A 22982-nucleotide genomic window follows, 5' to 3' on the forward strand; every position below is an offset into this window, starting at 1 on the left:
TGCTTTCGTCTGTGATGAGTGGAATAAGCAAAGTGAACATTATTCTGTCTCCATGCCTTCCTCCTGTTCCTTTAACAGGAGATGAATCAATTAAATTATCATGAATTTCCACATTAAAATGTTTTTATTTCAGTATTCACAATTTCTTATTTTCTGACCAGTAACAAAAGAGAGTACATGAAAAATCTATCCCTGCACTCCTATGAAAAAGGAAACATACAAGCAAACCCTACTCTTCTGAGGGATTAAACAAATAATAAACTTCAAAATGCCGATGCAAATGCAAATTTATACCAATCTTTTAACAAGCATTTCTAATTGAAAATAATCTACCAAACTGTTTAAGTTGTATCACTGGGGACTTAACAAGCAAGAAAAGAAATACTGGTTATTGTACGTTATGTTTTCTTATAGTTTAAAAACTCCTAACAACATTATGGCTTCATAATACAATACACTACAAAGTGAATTAAAATACCTATTTTACTTTTCTACTCACATGCTTCGTTCCCTCCAGGAGGTTGGTAAAAAGAAAGGCCCAATGATACTATGGCTGCGATTTCTAATATAATTAACGTAACATCCTGTAGTGCTTCCCATACTAACTGAAGAAATGTTTTTGGCTTTTTAGGAGGTATAAAGTTCTTCCCAAACACAGCTGCTCTCCTCTCTATATCTGCTGGATTTCCACTTAAGCCTAAGTATTAGAAAGAGAAATTGGTTTTAGAACAGTTTATTACCTACACATTATTACTGTTAGCATTCTCATGGATTACATTTAAAAAAAGTCAAAAGGTTTGCATAATTAACCATACAAATCTATGTGAAACTGAATTTGGAAGAACCATTATGTGTCAGAAATATCTACGGTTTATATCTTCTAGGTTTTACAGAAAAGTTAAGGCATCAGAAGGAACTTATATATAAATATTTCAATAGTACAACAAAAAAATAACTGTAGGTACATGCAGACTTCTGATGCTCATCTACTATAGGTCTTGTTTTCTTGAAGTTTTCTCACTGATATAATGTTAAGTCTAGATTGAGTAACTTGGCTTCCCCATAAGGCCAAGCTTTTTTTTAAAAACAAAGAGCAACATCCATTACCTTTGCTATACCAACATCTGCTAAAAAAATTCCACACTTCACAGAAATATGATTATTATAGCAGCAAAATTGTGGGTTAAGCAATTCTGAAAGCAGAACATGGCTAGCCAATATGGACCCAGATTTTTCCCCATACACACAGCAGTGACACACAACTTGACACTAGATATAGTGAGAGTAAAGGCTACATCTTGAGAAAATATCCTCATATTATGTACCACACAAAGAAATCAAGACTGCAGAGAAATGCAGGTCGCACTGGCTTTAAATATCCTCTCATCTAAAAGGTAGCAGAAACTGCTTTATCAACATTTGAAATACCCAATTTACCTTCTATTGTACGAAAATACCTTTTGAGGAAGCATGTCACCAGAAGTATATAGAAACACAACAACCAAATGTTGTGTTTGTGCTAATTTATTACTATAACAATATCTGATATATTCCCAAATTCCTCCATTACACACAGTGTTACCAATTCCTATCTGTGATGCTTCAGCAGCAATAATTCTACCATCCTTTATATCATCCACATTCCATGAGCAGTATGTGGGCATAAAAATTAAGTATTTACAAAATATGTGCCAAAGATTGCTGAAAACTTTCATTGTTGCTATTTCTTAATGAGCAAAGAATAACGGTGTCTTCCTACCAACATTCCCTCGAGTTTTCTGCCAGCGATGAGCGGGAGCCCTGCCCCATGTGTCTGGAGTTCTGGCTGTGATTGGAAACAAATGGGCAGCAATACCGGCTGCAGGTGCATGGCATCAATGCAACACTGCAAAGACACGCACCCATGCAGCTTAAAGGAAACTTGCTTCCTACTAAGGCACATCAAGCCAGATTTTGATCACTTTTAAACTCTTTTCAATATTAAGACTTTGAAGATCCACCTTCTTTGTTGTTGCTTATCAAGAATAACTGAGGCAAAGGATTTAAAAGTCTTCCCACCAGATTAATGAAGGAATCACTACAATGGGTGTGAAGAAAGAGACATCTTGCTTCTCTTATCCAAACGAAAAGAGACATCCTTGCCTTTCTTATCCATATTAATCTTAACTGGAATCTTAGTCAAATACAGTAATATTTATTCATGGAATACTTGGAGAGACAAAAAAATTATAAAAGCCATAACAGCAGCCCCTACTAGCATTTCCTGACTGCTACCACCCCAACAGTAAAAGTTTATTCTACTGAGATGAAAGAGTTAGAAGATATCCAAGCACAGGCTCTGAATCTAAAGAGCAGCTGTTACCCTGCAAAATTCAAAGCCTGCACAACAAGAATGTATTTTCTACTATGTATTGGAATAATTGTACAGTGGTGCCTCGCACAACAAGCGCCCCGTAGAGCAATGAATTCGCTCTACGGGGACGTTTTTTTGATCGCTAATGCGATCGCAGAGCGACGGCTCCAATGGGCAAAAATCACAGAGCGAAGGTCGGTAAGCGGTTTGCTTACCGACCTTCGCTTTGCGACCCGCCGATCAGCTGTTCCGCGGCTACAAAATGGCCACCGGAAGCCCCAAAATGGCCGCGCGCAGCATTTTCGCACCCTCGTTAAGCGAGGGGAGGGCGCGAAAATGGCTGCCGGCCATAGGGAAGCATCGCTGAACGGTGAGTATTCGGCCCAATTGGAACGCATTAAACCATGTTGAATGCGTTCCAATGGCTTTTCCTGTCCCGTTCAACGATGCTTTCACACAGCGAGGCACCACTGTATTTATTTAATAACCTTAGAACTGCAGAGCTGGAAGGGACCCTATGGATCATAAAGTCCTGCCCCTGTCAGGCAGGCACAGTGGGGAATTGAAATCCCAACTTTTGGTTCTGCAGTCAGAGACTGTTTGGGGAGGGAGAAACATTTGACAAATACAGTGGTGCCTCGACTTACGAACATCACTGCTTACTACCATTTTGCTTCTGCAGTACTTGCGAGCGGAGCTTCCACTTACGAACAGGAAAAGGCAAGGGAAAAAGGCAGGAAATTCAAATTGCTAACTGTAGGTGGTGACGAGGCTGCTTATTTGTAGCTCTTTTGCCCCAGCAGTTAGAGTGTGTGCATGGTCGTCGGAGGCTTGGGACTGTCTCCTTCTGCTTCTGAGTGTGTGTGTGTGTTTGCAGGGAGGCTTCGGGCTGCCTTGCAAGGTAAGGTGCTGTTTTCTGCTTTTCAAACTGTTCGGGGTGGTTTTGCAGCATGGTTTTGAGCTGGGGGTTATGTTTCTGTGCTGTGATGGGTCTTGGGGGAAATCCCCCATTTCCGATGGGTCTTGGGGGGTTGGTTGCTTTTTGGGGTGTTCCCCATTTCTGATGGGTCCTGCATGCTTCCCTTGCTCTTTCCGTTGTTTTCTTTGCATTTCCGACCTGCCCCCTTTGTTCTCTGTGCATTTCTGATCTGCTCCATTTGTTTTCTGTGCATTTCCAATGGGTCTTGCACACTTGATTGCTTTTCTTCCCCCCCCCCCCCTTCAGCCAGAAAGGATTAATCATGTTTCCAATGAGTCTTGCAGGTTTTTTAAAAATGTATTATTATTATTTTTGGTGATTTTTTTCTTTGGCAGGATCGGATTAATTGCATTTCAATGCATTCCTATGGGAAATGGTGCTTCAACTTATGACCATTTCGAGTTATGTACATCTTCTGGAATGGATTATGGTCATAAGTGGAGGCACCACTGCATATAGTTCTTTTGTTTAACACTATTTCATGTGATTTTTCTTCTCATTTGTCCTGAGCAGAAAACATTCACAAGATAAAATTTGATGAAGGCAAATTTGGAAGTTTGAAATACTTTTAATTTTAATTGCTGTTAGACCAGAGGCACCATGCAGAATCATGTCCGGCTGAAAATATTTCTTTAAGCATGCTACTACCTCAAAAACCCATTTCAGATTTCACAGTTAGGAGAAACATGGGCTATGAACAATTTAAAAATGTTACCTATCCCATGCTGGTTATATGCATCTCAAACACAAAATTCTTTGGAAATACTGAGTTTCCCCGAAAATAAGACAGGGTCTTATATTAATTTTTGCTCCCCCCCAAAAAACAAAAACAGTAGGGCTTATTTTCAGGGGATGTTTTATTTTTTCCCCATGTAAAACAGTCTACATTTATTCAAATACAGTCATGTCATCTTCTGGTTGCTTCACGGTGGTGGAGGGCAGGGTTTCACTTGTGTGTGTGTGTGTTTAGTCGTTTAGTCGTGTCCGACTCTTCGTGACCCCATGGACCAGAGCACGCCAGGCCCTCCTGTCTTCTACTGCCTCCCGGAGTTGTGTCAGGTTCATGTTGGTTGCTTCGCAGACACTGTCCAGCCATCTCATCCTCGGTCGTCCCCTTCTCCTCTTGCCGTCACACCTTCCTAACATCAGGGTTTTTTCCAAGGACTCTTTTCTTCTCATGAGATGGCCAAAGTACTGGAGGCTCAGCTTCAGGATCTGTCCTTCCAGCGAGCACTCAGGGTTGATTTCCTTTAGAACTGATAGGTTTGTTCTCCTTGCAGTCCAGGGGATCCTCAAGAGCCTCCTCCAGCACCACAATTCAAAGGCATCAATTCTTCGGCGGTCTGCTTTCTTTATGGTCCAGCTCTCACTTCCATACATCACGACAGGAAAAACCATAGCTTTGACTATTCGGACTTTTGTTGGCAAGGTGATGTCTCTGCTTTTCAAGATGCTGTCCAGATTTGTCATCGCTTTCCTCCCAAGAAGAAGGCGTCTTTTAATTTCAGGGCTGCTGTCTCCATCTGCAGTGATCATGGAGCCCAGGAAGATAAAATTTGACACTGCCTCCATATCTTCCCCTTCTATTTCCCAGGAGGTGATGAGACCAGTGGCCATGATCTTAGTTTTTTTGATGTTGAGTTGGGGTAGGGTTTATTTTACGAGCATCCTGAAAAATCATACTAGGGCTTATTTTCAGGGAAACAGGGTAGTATGTAACAGAACAACTGAAATGGTACATAGAACATTGGTGTGGCTGTTGGAAATACCATCTTGGTACAGTAATTAGTATTTCCTATATAGTAGCATTACTTGACAATTAGCACATACTGGGCTTTTGAAAAGGTACACAAAAGTAAATGTTCTGATTCTGAGTAACAACAAAACTCATCCTGAAATAGAAGTGTTGGATATTGCTACTAATTTTGTTCAAATACTGAATACCTTGATTCTAAGCATGCGGGTTAATGAGCAAATCTCTGCTGCTAAGAAGTGACTAATCCCAAATACTAATACAGTGGTGCCCCGCTTGACAATTACCTCGCTAGACGAGGAAATCGCTTAACAATGTGTTTTTAGCTATCACTTTTGCGATCGCAAAACGATGTTTAGATAGGGAAAATGTGCTTTACGATGATCGGTTCCCTGCTTTGGGAACCGATTTTTCCACTTTATGACTATCAGTAAACAGCTGATCATTGGGTTTCAAAACGGCTGCCCACTGTTTAAAATGGCTCCCCGCTTTGTTTAGGAAGGCTTTTTCGCAAGAAAGGCACCGGAAAATGGCCGCCCCATGGAGGATCTTCGCTGGACGCTGAGGTATTTCACCCATTGGAATGCACTGAACCGGTTTTCAATGCATTTCAATAGGCTTTTTCATTTCGCTTGACGAGGATTTCGTTCTACAGTTATTTTGGTGGAACCAATTATCCTCGTCAAGCGAGGCACCACTGTAACTAGATGGTGCTGGAAGGCATTGGATGAACTTCTTCATGAAATATTAAGAGGTTAGGTAGTAGTAAGATGACATCAAATAATACAGAAAAGCTGACACTGAAAAACTTTTTCCTATCAGAAGAATGAAGGTTTTTGTTTCTGTTTCTAAATCTTTATATTTTACAAGTCTTTTCTATTAAAACACTCAGCATTTTCTAATATAAGTCTAGAACAGTACACTTGAAAAGATTACACACAGGTTTGATTGTATACAATGGGGAGGAGGCTGTGGTATGTGTTGCTCAAATTCTTGGGCAACACATACCTGAGGTTCTTGCCCAGCTTCTTGACATGATCAAGGGACTCACTCATTTTACTTTATATGTTAACTGCATATAAAGTCACAGCTGAAAGGATTATGTTTGCAACTGCCACCAGCATTCCTTAGATGTGTTTCCAATAATCAGCATCTTTAGACTGTCAAAACAGCAGACAAACACATTTCTCAAAAATTACTAAGTAAAGCTGTCAGACATTTATGTCCTGTCACAACCTTGAACATTCAGTATAATTTGTCAAAGTGTACAAGCGCCTACAAACCTATCAAACCACTCTTTGAAAAAAGTCTCTTTGAAAAAAGATTAAAACTGCATATGAAGTAGCTTCTGGATTATTTATTTCATTTATCATTTTCTGTATTTATACAGAAAATGATAAATTTTCAACTACAACTAGGACCCAGTAGATATGTAAGTTTCAATACACAGTTTTCATTTTTGGTTTGCAAAATATTAAAAATTGCCCAACATTTCTAACCTCATAAATTTGTATAGTTCAGTCATGACTATTGATTTTTAATCCCAATTTAGCTGTAGAAAACACACAAACACAATTCTTTGTATTCAATGATTATTATTTTGCCACAACTGATTTTCAGGGACCACCGAAAATATAAGCAAAATTCATTAAATTGTCAGTTTCACTATTTGCAATGTATATTTATGTTCATTAATTGATCAATAAAATTCTGTCAACTGCAATTGACAATATTGTCAGGCAAACCATGAATTAAACCTAGACAATCACATAATCTACACAAATATATGTTTGCTTACTTGGCAGTTTAGAAATGATGATCCTTACCTTCATTTGGAGAAGTTTTCAATCTTGTACAAATTCCATATACATCTCCGTAGCATTCTTGTATTTTATGCAAAGCATCTGCAGCACGCAATTCCATAAGGGCACGAAGCTCTTCAAGTGTGATTCCAAAGTCTCCATGATTAGAATCTTTTATAGTGTATTTTACACCACTGTATGCTACTGAGTTATTAGCCATGTCTCCCATGTTGTACAGTGTTCAAAAGAAAGAAGTTGCTTCCAAGTAGGAACAATTGTTTATTTTAAATCTTTCCAAATGGAAAACAAATCCTTTCGATATGAAGATCATCAAAAGTGCAGATATAAACCACTCAAAAAGGAGATAGCCATCAGGATCTTTTTCCAGGAGCGTTATCTTGAGAGCAATTCCATAGTTTGTTTCTTCATTCCACTTCAGATGAAAGAGAAATACAATCTGTGAACAAGAAACAAAGGATCATAGCAATATAGTTCAGGACTATTTCATGTAAGCAAAATGTCCTGCTTACGTGCCATTTACAAATATGTTACACTACTAATACCTCTCTAATCCATCACACCTCAATGCTAAGGCCTGTCCTGTTACCTCCAGTCTCTTTGCCATCTGCTAATAACCCATTTCCAGCACTAAAATCAAAGTAATTGCCTCTACCCTCTTTCCACTCTACCAGCTGTTCAGCTCCCTACCTCTCCCTCTTCAATTCTCCATCTCATTTGATGGGGTGATTATAAAGCTGTTCTCTTTTTTTATGCTCCCTTATTTCCAGTTCTCTCTTCCTCAAGTGTAACTTTCTTATAATCAACCCCTCTTCCTGTTTAGTTCCTTGCCTACTCGTATGCTTCAATACATGGCAGTATCTAGTGTTGCTTCAGAAGGATTCAGAAAGAATGCATCTCTTGGCTAATCTCTCCGAACTACCATTTTCCTTCATCTCCAAACTTCTAGGAGCATGTTGTTTATTCCTGCCCTAATAACAACCCTATGCACACACAAAAAACTTCTACCCTAATCAATTCTAGCATTTGTTCCCTGCACTGTACTAAAGCCACCCTTAAAAAAGAAATCAGTAACGTCTTTATATAACACCTGAAGGTCTAGATTAAATATACACTGATCTGGGAAAAGATTTCAGCTAATAAAATTAACACTCTGCCAAAAACTGTATCCAATGTACCTTCTAATTTTCAGTCCCACTAGGCAGGACTATACCTCTAGCACACGCAATTCCACACACACACACACACCCCGCGCAGGGTTCTGTTGCAATCAGAACCAAAGGAGCTGAAAACGACTGCTGCGTAGAAGAAAAAAGCTGCACAGATGAGGTGGAGTCGCGCACATGTGTGTAGCTTAGAAGGAGTATTGACTGTATCTGTTTCAAAACATGATTACAGAAGTGACAGAAAATAAGATTAAGCTATCTGTATTCTAGACTTAACATTTTGGCTTCAGACCTAGACACTCCTGGTTGCACAAGCACCCATGAATTTCCCTACCATGCACAAGAAGACCCCTGGTAACTCCTGCAAATGGTTCTTGCAATTCTCTTATATGACAGGTGTGTGTTGGGGACTCTTGACACATTCCACATCCCCCCACAAATAAAGGTAACCCCTGATTGACCCGCAAGGGATGCACCAGAAGCTTCCAGACAGAAGTACGGATGCAACAGATATGGGAGCTAGCGCTGCACAGTTGCCAGCTAGAAATTACTATAAAAAAGATGGCATTTTACATAATTTTCTACAGTGGATAGCCTAATATTATCTTTATACAGAATGGATATACTAGAGTGAAGTTAAATCAATGCTCTGGTCCATGAGGTCACGAAGAGTTGAAGACGACTTAATGACTAAACAACAAAAACAACAACAACAACATTCAATAAGTATCAGGTATTCTCTACTTGCCTGGTATTCACTTGAACATGAATGTCAAAACTGTAGAGTGCAGGGATCAATATCACAATGTATTAATGAAAACATATCTAAAATCTATCTTCACAACTTAATGCTGAAAGAACAAAGGTACATAAAGACATGGTGGGATAGAACTGTGTGCAACCTCAGCCCCACATATTTCTGTTTGTTGTTGTTTAGTCGTTAAGTCGTGTCTGACTCTTCGTGACTCCATGGACCAGAGCACACCAGGCCCTCCTGTCTTCCACTGCCTCCAGGAGTTGGGTCAAATTCATGTTGGTAGCTTCAATGACACTGTCCAACCATTGCGTCCTCTGATGTCCCCTTCTCCTGCCTTCACATTTTCCCAACATTAGTGTCCTTTCAGGAAGTCTTCTCTTCTCATGATATAGCCAAAGTACTGGAGCCTCAGCTTCAGGATCTGTCCCTCAAGTGAGCACTCAGGGTTGATTTCCTTCAAAATGGATAGGTTTGATCTCCTTGCAGTCCAGGGGACTCTCAAGAGTCTCCTCCAGCACCACAATTCAAAAGCATCAGTTCTTCGGCGGTCAGCCTTCTTTATGGTCCAGCTCTCACTTCCATACATAGCTACTAGAAAAACCATAGCTTTGACTATGACCTTTGTCGGCAAGGTGATGGCTCTGCTTTTTAAGATGTTATCTAGATTTGTCATCGCTTTCCTCCCAAGAAGCAGGCATCTTTTAATTTTGTGGCTGCTGTCATCATCTGCAATGATCATGGAGCTCAGGAAAGCAAAATCTGTCACCACCTCCATAACTTCCCCTTTTATCTGCCAGGAGATGATGGGACCAGTGGCCACGATCTTAGTTTTTTTGATGTTGAGCTTCAGACCATTTTTGCACTCTCCTCTTGCACCCTCATTAAGAGGTTCTTTAATTCCTCCTCACTTTCTGCCATCAGAGGCGTATCCTCTGCATATCTGAGGTTATTGATATTTCTTCCAGCAATCTTAATTCCATTTTGGGATTCATCCAGTCCAGCCTTTCACATGATGTATTTTGCATATAAGTTAAATAAGCAGGGAGACAATATACAGTGGTGCCTCCAATAGCGATGTTAATCCGTTCTGCAAAAAACATCGCTATTGGATTTCTTCGCTATTCAAAACGCAGTTTCCCACTGAAATACATTGAAAGCCGGCTAATCCGTTCCAATAGGAACGAACTGCCGTCACTATTCGAAAATCTCCATGGAAAACATTGCTAATCAAAACGCGGTTCCCCCATCGAAATGCATTGAAACCTATTCAATGCAACTCAATGGGGGGAAAAATCAACAATAAATTAAAAAAGAGTCAGAACAAAGCCAGCCAGCGAGGGAGCGAGGAAGGAGGAGGAAGCCAACCAGCCTGCCAGCCCAGAAGGAGCGTCACGGCCGCGCACCTGTCCCTGCCTGCCGGGGGTGCCCGGCGGGTCCCTTGGTTCTTCTCCTCCCTCGACCCCCAGCGCCGCCAGGAGGAGCCGGAGCCAGAGGAGGCCCGGCCAGGCCGTCGAGAGATGGGTGGCCGCTGCTGCCCGCGAGGAGCGAGCTGGCCGATGCGCCGCTCACCCGGGGCCCTTTCCCTTTCCCCGCTGCTGCCCCGGGGGGAGAGAGGCAGCCGAAGCACCGCTCGTCAGGGCCCTTTCCCTTCCCCCCCCCCACCGCCGCCCCAACCATTGCTAATTGAAAATCACCCATTGGAAAAATCGCTAATCAAAGCGAAAAAATTCCCCCCAAAACAAATCGCTATTCTTTTTTTTTTTTTTTTTTTTTTTTTTTTTTTTGCTATTCGAGGCACCACTGTACAGGCTTGTTGTACTACTTTCCCAATTTGAACCAATCAGTTGTTCCATATCCAATTTTAACTGTTGCTTCTTGTCACACATACAGATTTCTCAGGAGACAGATAAGATCAGGCACTCCCATTTCTTTAAGAACTTGCCATAGTTTGCTGTGGTCCACACAGTCAAATGCTTTTGCGTAGTCAATGAAGCAGAAGTAGATGTTTTTCTGGAACTCTCTGGCTTTCTCCATAATCCAGCACATGCTAGCAATTTGGTCTCTAGTTTCTGTGCCCCTTCGAAATCCAGCTTGTACTTCTGGTATTTCTCGGTCCACATACTGCTGAAACCTACCTTGGAGGATTTTGAGCATAAACTTGCTAGCGTGTGAAATGAGTGCAATTGTATGATAGTTGGAGCATTCTTTGGCACTGCCCTTCTTTGGGATTGGGATGTAGACTGATCTTTTCCAATCCTCTGGCCACTGCTGAGTTTTCCAAACTTGCTGGCATATTGAGTGTAGCACCTTAACAGCGTCATCTTTTAAGATTTTAAATAGTTCAACTGGAATGCCAGCACCTCCACTGGCCTTGTTGTTAGCCATGCTTTCCTAATTGACTTCACTCCCCAAGACGTCTGGCTTAAAGTCAGCAACCACACTATCTGGATTGTCCGGGACATCCAGTTCTTTCTGATATAATTCCTCTGTTTATTCTTGCCACCTCTTCTTGATGTCTTCTGCTTCTGTGAGGACCCTGCCATTTTTATCATGTCCATCTTTGCACAAAATATTCCTTTAATAGCTCCAATTTTCTTAAAACAGATCTCTGGTTTTTCCATTTCTATTCTTTTCCTCTATATCTTTGCACTGTTCGTTTAAGAAGGCCCTCATCTCTACTTGCTATTCTTTGGAAGTCTGCATTCCATTTCCTTTAACTTCCCCTATCTCCCTTACTGTTGTTCCTTTTATCTCTTGACTCCCTACTTTAGCATTCCAGTCCCCTATAATGACAAGAACATCTTTCTTTGGTGTCAGTTCTAGAAGGTGTTGTAGGTCTTCACAGAACTGGTCAATTTCAGCCTCTTCAGCAGTGGTGGTGCATAAACTTGGATTACTGTGATGCTGAAAGGTCTGCCTTGGATTCGTATTGAAATCAATCTGTCATTTTTGAAATTGTATCCCAGTACAGCTTTTCCCACTCTTTTGTTGACTATGAGGGCTACTCCATTTCTTCTACAGGATTCTTGCCCGCAAGAGTAGATATGATAATCGTCTGAATTGAATTTGCCCATTCCCATCCATTTTAGTTCACTGATGCCCAGGATGTCAATGTTTAGTCTTGCCATCTCCTGTTTGACCACATCCAGCTTACCAAGGTTCATAGATCTTACATTCCAGGTTCCTATGCAGTTCTTAGCAGCACTGCACTTTTCTTTAACTTCCAGGCTCGTCCACAGCTTTCAGCCTTTCATCTTTGGCCCAACCACTTCATTAGCTCTGGAGCTACTTGTACACGTCCTCTGCTCTTCCTCAGTAGCATGCTGGACACCTTCCAACCTAAGGGGCTCATCTTCCAGCATCATATCTTTTAGCCTTTTGTTTCTGTCCATGTAGTTTTCTTGGCAAAGATAATGGAGTGGCTTGCCGGTTCCTGCTCCAGGTGGAACACATTTAGTCAGAACTCTCCACAATGACCTGTCCGTCTTGGGTGTCCCTGCACGGCATAGCCCATAGCTTCTCTGAATTACTCAAGCCCCTTTATCACGACAAGGCAGCAATCCATGAAGGGGATATTTCCGTTTAGCTGTCCTATAAATATAAAGAATGCCTGAAGAGTGTTCCTCAGACTCTTGGGAATGAAGAAATTGTATTAAAAAATATAAGAGTCTGCCAATGTGAGCAGAACAAAGATGGATTTATGCAAGACGGCAATTGCAATATAGCTATTCAACTGTATTGGAATAACACAGAGCAGAATGATCTGCATTCCCTGCTTTATTGTAAAAGGTAAGTTTACTACTCTTACACATAAGCAGAAAAAAGTTTGTTTGATTGTAACGTTTTTTTTCTACATAAGAAGGAACAATATACTCCCAACTGCAGATGCCAGAAGACAAATCAGGAGGACAACTGGGAAAATTCAACCTCTTAAATGATTCAATATATATTCAGAATGAATAAAACAAAGAGTATCAGGGAAGGTTATAAAATGAAGGCATTGTTATAGCATCCTTCAGTCTCGAGAAACAATGGTAACATGCTCTGAATATAGTAGATGTCTTGGAACAGCATCTAGTGTGGCTGAGAAGGCCAATTTGAGAGTGACAATCCCTTCCACACTGATGAAAGCATTAATCACTCCCTTTTCTGTTCTGTTTGCACTACAAGTTATTTTAAAACTGTTTGGAAAATACTGCTTAGTAAAACAAACAATAACAAGCAATTCTTCTAAAGTTTGCCATTCAGGTTTCCAAGGACAAAGAAACAGGCATCTTCCATAACATTCTAGGTAAGAACCCTTCATCCTGTGTTCCTCTACACAGTTTACTTAAACCTTTAAAAACATGCTTCCACGTTATGATTCCACTATACAACATCTTCAAACTCAGTTTCTATTTAGGGAATGCTTTTTTTTTTAATAAACGCAAACTGCTCGAGCTTGTGAAACTTTTGTGAGGTGTGAATGCCTCTGCAGCTGTAAAAAATGTCAGCTTTAGCCTACAAACCCATTTCTAGTTAATGATTGTGGAAAAGCAGAAAACTCTTTTTCTATCAGGAGTGAGAGCAGATAGAGTCAATAGGGGTTGCAAGTTCCAACTGGAGATTTAATTGAAAACACTTTCAAATCAGCATGGAAAAATGATAGATTTAAATCAAGTTTCCCACTAATACTTTATATTTTCTATATAATGGTACAAATCTGGCCACTAAAACTAGTAATTTGCAACTAAATAAGACCCCATTTATGCTGTTCTTTTTTGACAACTAGGCCTTGCATTTCTCTTTGCACCACACACATTTTACATGCTTATGACACAGACTGAAGACTATGTTTATTTGGGAAGTCAAGAATATGCCTTTCAATTTTCATACATAAATAATTTGATCTAACCATCTCCAACTATCATCTACTAATCAGAAAATGCCCAATTCAATTCACATCAATTCAACAAGATATAAAAAGGGAGACTAAGATGAAAAGTTTTCACTAGTCACAAGAATACTTCTCAGCAGCTGTCAACTGGACATAGAAATTGAAAGTATTTGTTCAAGTTAAAAGTTATTTTCACATTAAACCAACTTTTGTAAGGAAAAACAACAACAGATGCTAAGAAACACTCTGTTTAGAAGCCTATTCCTTAGGAATAATAGTAGTCAACAAATACGTACACACAAAAATGAAAGACTGAACCATTAGGCTGACTGTACATAAAAATGGACCCAACCCCCCCCCCCCACACACAAACTTTTACACAAAGTGCCAAAAGAAAACTGAATGTGAACACTTGATACCAAGAGAATATATACTTAGGGGAAGCTCAGAAACACAGAACACTCATGCTGCTATGACATTTCCCCAATACTGTATGTTATAAAACTGGTGGTGCTGCACAAGAGAAAACAAAACTAACCAAAAGTCTGGGAAATACAGAATGTGCAGAATACAGGCTGAAATTCTAGGCTAAGTATAGTTTAATTCTTCAGCTCAAAGCAAATTTTAAAAAAATAGCAAATACCTTGATTCCATGTAAATAAACTTGGATATTGGCAAAAACAGCAAGTTACCGGTAACTACTCTTTATAAATGACTAAAACATAAAATTTAAAACTGGACCCCAAGATGATGCCAGGATAATGAAGTGGTAACGCAGAAGAAAAGCAAACAAATGAAGGAGTAGCACTGCACAAAGTCTAGTTTTTATGATTAGAAAAGTCACAAAGGAGCGGATAAGATAAATTAAACATGATTATAAACATATCTGCAGCCAGCTTCCAGAGAGGCCTCCAAAATTTTTAGTTTAGGAATATCTTTGCTTAAATCTTTGCTGCCATCTGATATGTCCACCCTCACTTTTGTTTTCTGCCTAGTTTTCAGAATGAAATATTTTATTTATTTATTTATTGCATTTATATGCCGCCAATCTAGACATGGTCTACTTGAAAGAGCAAGTCTTCAAAGAATATTTTATCAACATTTCTGTGTATTTGAAGTCTTTAGTCTTAACAAATCCAGTGTTGTCTGTAAAGATCAACCAAACATAGCACACTGGGGAGTACTCAACACCTCTAGATACTGACCAATACATCAATTAACAATTGTGGTCACACTATGGCTGAAATACTGTTGCCCAATGGAATTAATATTGTTGACAGTAATTTATTGTTTGTTACTTTGGGGTGTGAAGGGTTTGCACACAATGCAGTTACACTACGTATAACAAATATGCGCATACTCCTTCTTGAGATTCCAGAGATGGAAAGGAACCTGGGTATCTTGGGGATCAGAGGTCACATCCAGCTCGGGTTCACCATTATCCATCAATGAAGCACTTATTACCCTGCTGGACTCCTCAGTTTTCCTTCTGATAGAAAATAAGCCTCACAAAATTGTAATATTGACTTCTTGATATTTTTTTATTTGAAATATGTTTGACCCCTCACTTCTTCTTAAAAAGGACCTAAAGTGACTTACATAATTAAAATACAATATTTAAAAGCTAAACACAGTAAGTATACAAATATTTAAAAAGAATTAAATATTTTATTTAAAATGGTAAATAAAATCAATACTAAGAACACATTTAAAAGCAACAAAGCACAACAATCCATTTTAAAAACCCTCTCAGACAGCGAGATAGAAACATAAGATACAGCTCAGCCTAAAAACATGGACATCCTTCCTTCTGAGTCTGCAAGTGGTTTGTGTGGTGAAAGAGCAATTCTAGCACCCACTTCTGGCTGTCTTTGTGAAACAAACCGGCCCCATATTCTGAACCAAAGATGTTATTATGTCCCATTTTCTCTTCTGGAACTTGGAATGCATAGTCAGCATTCCTACTGAGACTAAACTTTCCTAGTGAAATTAAGATGCTTCCATCTGAGAAACCAAATCAGGAATATATTTCTACAAGAACAACAAAAATCTTACAAACAAGCATCCCATCCCATCTGTGGAATAGCTTGGCTTGTTGCATAAGACTAGTGATTCCTATTATTTGGTAAACTGTCAATTTCTGTCCTGCCTTTCTCCAAAATCACAGCTGAAAAATGTTTGTCATACAACACATATCATGGAAAAATTGGCACATTTTATATTCCATTTTTCACTGCTCTATAAGCTTCCTAGAATTAAGTGTTTCTGCTGTTCTTCACAAGCTCACAACAGTCTAAGCTACAGAGGAAACAGTGTGTATATATGGTGCCTGCATAAATGATGGTACCAAGTTTCTCTACAAGAAGTAAAGGTCAACAAAGTATATGCTCCTCTACATATAAACAGTCCAAGCACTTTGAGAATTAAGAACACAGAAACAGGATCTGGAATTCAGTACGGACGGAATAGGCACTGTAGCTCCTTCTACGACAGTGGTTCCCAACCTTAGGTAACTCAGGTGTTCTTGGACTGCAACTTCCAGAAACCCTGGGCAGCACAGCTTGTGGTGAAGGCTTGTGGGCATTGCAGTCCAAGAACACCTGGGTTACCCAAAACTGAGAACCACTGTTCTACGCCAACATAACTGCCTGCTGTCTTTTGACCTCACTGGTAGAGACTGAAGTTTCGATCTTATCTATTCACATTTCATAAAGCTGAATGTAACAGTAAAAGTGCTACCATTTCCAGGGTGATCAAATAAGACAGGGTTTTATATTAATTTTTGCTCCAAAAAACTCATTACGGCTTATTTTCAGGGGATGCTTTATACTTTTCATGTACAACAATCTACATTTATTCAAATACAGTCATGTCATCTTCTTCTGGTTTCTGCACAATGGTGGAGGGCAGGGTTTCACTCAACTGGGGCTTATTTTTGGGGTAGGGTTTATATTACGAGCATCCTGAAAAATCATACTAGGGTTTATTTTCAGGTTAGGGCTTATTTTCGGGAAAACAGTACTATCTGGGGGGGGGGACACACTAACAACTAAGAAACATTTTTTTTATGCACCTACAAAGCTGTAAGAAAGCTTACCTTTCATACTTCTGTACAAAAATGTCTACGATAACTTGATTAGTGCAACTTTTGGGGTTATTATTTTAATCCAAGAGATGCAGAACTCTGCCTGTTACATCTCATTGCCATTCTTTACTCTACTCCTATAACATGGAAGACACAGGCACTTTTTATAGCTTTTCTAGCTCCACAACCCATAAGGAACCAAAGTATCCTTTCCTAGAAGATCACAACCACCAACTTCCAAATGCAACAGGGCACAATAATGTTGATTTAAAAAAAAAAGTTTTCCCCCCTCTAAACTGACTGGATTTGTGATTTGCTCTGTGGCCAGGGTGCTTGATCGCTGTCGAGGCACCACCTCTTCCCTTGACCCTTGCCCGGCCTGGCTAATCAAAAGCAGCCAGGCCGATAACAACAGAATGGGCCACAGTAATAATAAATGGGTCTCTCCTTGAGGGCAGATTTCCATCTGCCCTCAAGGAGACACTCATTAGGCCCATAAGAAAGAAACCTAGTTTGGCAGCGGACAAAACTGGCAATTATAGGCCCGTCGCCAATGTTTCTTTCATGAGCAAAGTGGTCAAGAGGGTGGTGGCCGATCAGCTCCAAGCCCACTTGGATGAGACAGATGCCCTGGATCAGTTTCAGTCGGGCTTCAGGCCGCGCCACGGTACAGAGACGGCATTGGTTGCCCTGTACGATGACCTGCTGAGGGAGGCCGACAGGGGCAAAATGTGTCTTCTGGTGGTCCTCGACATCTTGGCAGCCTTTGATACAGTTGACCATGGTATCCTCCTGGGGAGGCTCTCCGAGTTGGGAATTGGTGGCTCGGCACTCGCCTGGCTCCGTTCCTTCTTGGGGGACCGTCCCCAGAGAGTACAGCTTGGGGAGAGTGTCTCGGCCCCGTGGAGTCTCAATTGTGGGGTCACACAGGGGTCGATCATCTCCCCAATGCTGTTTAACATCTATATGAGGCCGCTGGGTGGGGTCATCAGGGGATGTGGGGCTTTGTGTCATCAATATTCCGATGACACGCAGCTCTACATCTCCTTTTTACCAACTGCAGGTGATGCTGTCCTGTCCCTTCAGCGCTGCCTGGGGGCCGTACTGCAATGGATGCAGGAGAATGGGCTGAGGCTGAACCCAGACAAGCCAGAAGTTCTGAGGGTGGGTGCCGCTCTCAAGTTTGGGGGGGCGACCCTGGCTGCGAAGAATGGGGTTCGCAGCCTGGGCACATATTTGGACCCGACACTCACCATGGAAACGCAGGTGGCGTCGGTAGTCCGCACCACCTTTTTCCATCTTTGGCGGATTGCCTGGCTGCGACCCTACCTCGACACGGGGGCGCACACTACCTTGGTGCATGCGCGTGTAATCTCAAGATTAGACCACTGTAGCGCACTCTACATGGGGCTGCCTTTGAGGCTGACGTGGAAACCTCAGGTGGTGCAGAATGTGGCGGCCAGACTCCTCACTGGAGTGAGAAAATACCAACATATCTCTCCAACGCTGGCCGCATTGCATTGGCTGCCCATTCATTTCCGTGTCGACTTCAAAGTTTTAATGCTTACTTACAAGGCCCTAAACGGTTTAGGACCTCGATATTTGGCGGAACGCCTGCTTCCACCAAGGTCTACCCGGATCACCCGCGCGAGTCAGGAGGTGAGGCTGAGGAGCCTGACACCGAGAGAGGCCCGGAAGGAGAAGACACGAAACCGGGCCTTCTTGGCAGTGGCTCCTCGCCTCTGGAACAGTTTCCCTCCAGAGATTTGTGCAGCCCCTACGCTGGGCATCTTTAAAACCCAATTAAAAACACGGTTGTTCATTCAGGCCTTCCCTCCAGCCAACTCTTATTTTTTTCTTTTCTTTCTCTTACTTTCCTTTTTTTTTTATTGTAGCTGTTACTGAATCAGCATGTATTTATCTGTGTTTTATTGTCTGTTTTTGTATGGAAGCCGCCTAGAGTGGACTGGTAGCCCAGATAGGTGGGGTATAAATCAAATCAAATAAAAAATAAAATAAAAAAACTAACTATATACACTGCACAGAGGATGGACTTATATTTGACCTGGCAAGTTCTTGGATGGGACTGAGTCTTTCAGAAGTCCTTGTTAATGAGTACTTTATATTACTTTTAACATTCCCCAACTGGAAATATTTTCCCTTGCTTGAGTGCCACCATTAGCCACTGGTCAATGACCCAGTTGAGATGATCTTATCTAGGCTTAATAAACCTGGACATGATTAAATTTTCTGTTGGTCATTCAGCATTTCCCCATCTTCCACTGACATATACCAGTGCAGTACTGACCTTTCAAATTAATCTGCTCTTGTCCGAAGAGGGAAAGTACTACCATCAGTTTTGGGGGGAAAAAACTGATCTCAAACCACTTCAAATGGTAGTCAGCCAGCACACACGTACATTACCTTAAGCAGAAATGTTCTTGGTGAGGTAGAACAGTAATACTACCCCCTTGAGTATTTAGACAAATAGGAGAAAGAGGGACTTACCAGAACATGTTAAGTAAGATGAACAGCATTTGCTTATGAAACTCCATTGACTCTTAGAATCAAATTCACCTGAATGGCATATCTTTTAACACCCTAAGAAAACAGGATCAGCAAGTAGATTTTAACTATTGAGGGCCTATAGAATAAGCACCCAGTGAGGCTTGAAGGACTAAGTGTTGGCCTTTTAAGCATACAGATTTCAAAATAATGTTAAGAGGTGGAAGCAAACAAGTGCTCACAAACAACACAATTTTCCTGTTTTCACTGAAACACTATGCTGTAGGTAGCAAAATGGGACAAACTGATTCTTCAGCTCTTTACTACAACAATTTTTCTCATACTTTTCTTAGTATATATTCTCTACTGAGACACCTTTATTCATATTCCCTCCTGATTACGAAAACATAATAGAACTGGAAGGCCATTTATGTTCTATATTACATATCTTGAAATTGCAGACCACAAGCTGAATAGGAGCCAACAGTGCAATGCGGTTGCAAAAAGGCAAATGCTATTTTAAGCTGCATTAACAGAAGTATAGTTTCCAAAGCATATGAAGTACTACTTCCTCTCTATTTTGCACTGATTAAGCCTCACTGAGAGTACTGTGTCCAGTTCTGGACATCACACTTTAAGAAGGATGCCAACAAACTGGAACAAATTCAGAAAAGGGCAGCAAGGAGGACCAGGGGACTATAAACCATGCCCTAAGAGGAAAGACTGAAAGAAAAGGACATGTGACAGAAAAAGGCTAAGCGAAGATAATATAGCACTTTTCAAATGTACTCAAATTGCAGAGAAAGGGCAAGATCTGTTCCCAATCATTTTAGAGTGCAGGACACATAATAATGTGCTCAAATTACAGGAAGCCATAGTTTAGTTGAATACGTATCAGGAAGAACTTCCTGACTTTAGAGAAGTATGACAATGGAATCAATCACTTCCAGAGAGGGGAATGCTCCAACACTGGAGGCATTCAAGAGAAAGTTAGACAGCCATCTGTCAGATACACTGATCTGGATTCCTGCCTATAAGCCCCTTCCATTATTATATGATCTTCATCAAAGCACATTCCTATCATAAAAATATTCAGTCCCCAGGTTGTCAGCCATCACATAAATATGAAGAAATTCACGTAAAATACAAAATAGCTTTTTCCCCACTTCTAGATTTAAAATACAAATATTAGTTACATCCATAGTGGATCTAGGTCTACTGGAAGTGAACAAATCCAAGTTCAGATTTATTACACTTTAGATATGCCACTATTTTACAGGGACTTTGCTCCTGCAACAGAAGCATTCCAAATTAAGTTCGTATCCCAAGGTAAACTTAGTGGGAGCAGAAGTAGAAGGCAACATTCATCAATTCATCTATTCCCATGAAATTTTGTCGGGAGGGTTGGGGAGAGGCTCTAGAAATAGGGAGCCATAGAAATAGAAAAAATGAATTCCTCTCTTCTGCAACTCTAATCCCTCAAAGGCGCTCAAAAGCTGACCAAGCTGATTCACGTAGGATTCCCCTTGTCACAGTCATGAATGTTGGGATCCAGTTCATAATATATGATAATAATATATCCTTCAGCAAGAGCACAGTTGTGTCCGACTCTTCATGACCCCATGGACCAGAGCATGCCAGGCCCTCCTGTCCTCCACTGCCTCCCAGAGTTAGGTCAAATTCATGTTGGTAGCTTCGATGACACTGTCCAACGATCTCATCCTCTGTCGTCCCCTTCTACTCTTGCCTTCACACTTTCCTGACATCAGAGTCCTCTCTTCTCATGAGATGGCCAAAGTATTGTAGCCTCAGCTTCAGGATCTGTCCTTCCAGTGAGCATAGTAGTGGTACTGAAAAGCAATGCAGATTACCTAGGACCCAACATAGAGCAGGCAAATTGTAGCCTGCATGCATCCTTCCTATTTCTGCGGAAATTCCCAGGGTTCTCAGAGCTAGATTTGCCATGGTAGCAGTAAACCTTTTCTTTCTTTCTTTCTTTTGAATTGCAAAACTGTGTAATACCTTTACCAGACTACTTAAATCTTGGAAAGAAAACCAAACGTTTATCACATTTTAGTGATCCAGTAAATTGCAGCTAAACACAGTACACAATCATTCAGAAGCAACATAAAAACCCTGCAAAATGGGATAAAGTAAAAATAATCATGATTCATAATAAATTTTGAAGAACAAGCACCCATGAGTCACCACATGCCAAATACAGTCCAAAAACACGGGGAGCTGTTCTCATGCCCATTAACAAAGCAGTTCCAGCAGTTTCCATCTGGAGTAGAGGCAAATCTTTTGTACATCCAGTAGGTTTTAATTGCCTCTCAAGACAAGCCATTTCTGAATAATTTGCATTACAAGAGGAGTAAGTGTCTACCACACATTGTCACACACAAAAGTTACTCCTTCTCAGTAATCTGCCTGAGGAGAGTTCAAGAACAATATCCAATGCTAAGAAATGTTTGGGAGGGGACAATTTATTCTTTTAGGCTTTCTGAATACTTCTCTAGCACTGAGGGAAACAGTCGTATGAATAATATTGATCTTCAGGCTGAGTTATTCGTTATTCAATGCTACAGATAATGTCCATAACGGTTTCTTAACTTGAAGCAACTAATCTTTAATTATTGTGCCATTTGTGTAAGGACACAAGGATTTTGGCATCTTGCTTATATTTAGCAAACACAGACAGCTGGAAGTTTAAGGGAAGTTCAACTGCTTTTTACCTGACGACAGAATGTGGCACCATGCATAGAAATTAAAAGTAGGCAAATATGTCAGTGTGCCACAAGTCTGTTACAGTGTTAAACCCAAGACCTTAGCCAATAGCTAGTTGTACAGCTGCATTCTCATACATGGCAGAGCAATTCTCCACCTGCCTTGTACAGACAAAGCTAACTATAGAAAGAATTTCCCTTTCTCTTAATGTTCATGGACACACATAATTATTGGCACATTGGAAAACTCCATATCCAAGATTGTCATGTATATGTTTATAAAACTTTCTCGATAATGAATTCCGACATATGCTTGAAAACAGTTGCTCCCTGCCCAGGCTACACTACTGAAACAATATGGCTCTTTACCTCATATCAAAGAAGTATGATGAGCTAATTGACCATTCTTCATATGGTTGTGTTGAACTCCTTCAGACACCCCACCCATTTATAATATGTTAACAACAGAATAAAAAGCCCACATATTCATGTTGCTTGTAAGGGGACAAGTACTACTATTGTTTTTGTTGATTAGTCGTTAAATCATGTCTGACTCTTTGTGACCCCATGGATCAGAGCACACCAGGCCCTCCTACCCTCCTTTAGGAGTTTGGTCAAATTCATGTTGGCAGCTTCAATGACATTGTCTATCCATCTTGTCCTCTGTTGTCCCCTTCTCCTCTTGCCTTCACACTTTGCCAACATCAGGGACTTTTCCAGGGAGTCGTCTCTTCTCATGAGATGGCCAAAGTATTGGAGCCTCAGCTTCAGGATCTGTCCTTCCAGTGAGCACTCAGGGTTGACTTCCTTCAGAATGGATAGGTTTGATCTCCCTGCAGTCCAGGGGACTCTCAAGAGGCTCCTCCAGCACCACAATCCAAAAGCATCAATTCTTCAGCCTTCTTTATGGTCCAGCTCTCACTTCCATACATCGCTACTGGAAAAACCATAGCTTTGACTAT

General features: G+C 40.8%; 1 protein-coding gene across 8 annotated transcripts in view; it reads right to left on the minus strand.

The window, feature by feature from the left end:
* Positions 1 to 22982, minus strand: part of ATP2B1 (ATPase plasma membrane Ca2+ transporting 1) — an 87222-nt gene that overhangs the window by 44572 nt on the left and 19668 nt on the right. For all 8 annotated transcript variants that reach the window (XM_020777462.3, XM_078394819.1, XM_020777465.3 and 5 more), the window contains exons 2-3: positions 6912 to 7344; positions 500 to 697 (exon numbers count right to left, since the gene is read on the minus strand). In XM_020777462.3, the coding sequence (XP_020633121.2) occupies positions 500 to 697; positions 6912 to 7116 (403 nt within the window). In that variant the 5' untranslated portion in view covers positions 7117 to 7344. The remainder of the gene's footprint in view (positions 1 to 499; positions 698 to 6911; positions 7345 to 22982) is intronic.

This window comes from Pogona vitticeps, chromosome 5, assembly GCF_051106095.1.
Source record: "Pogona vitticeps strain Pit_001003342236 chromosome 5, PviZW2.1, whole genome shotgun sequence".
Classification (NCBI taxonomy): domain Eukaryota; kingdom Metazoa; phylum Chordata; class Lepidosauria; order Squamata; family Agamidae; genus Pogona; species Pogona vitticeps.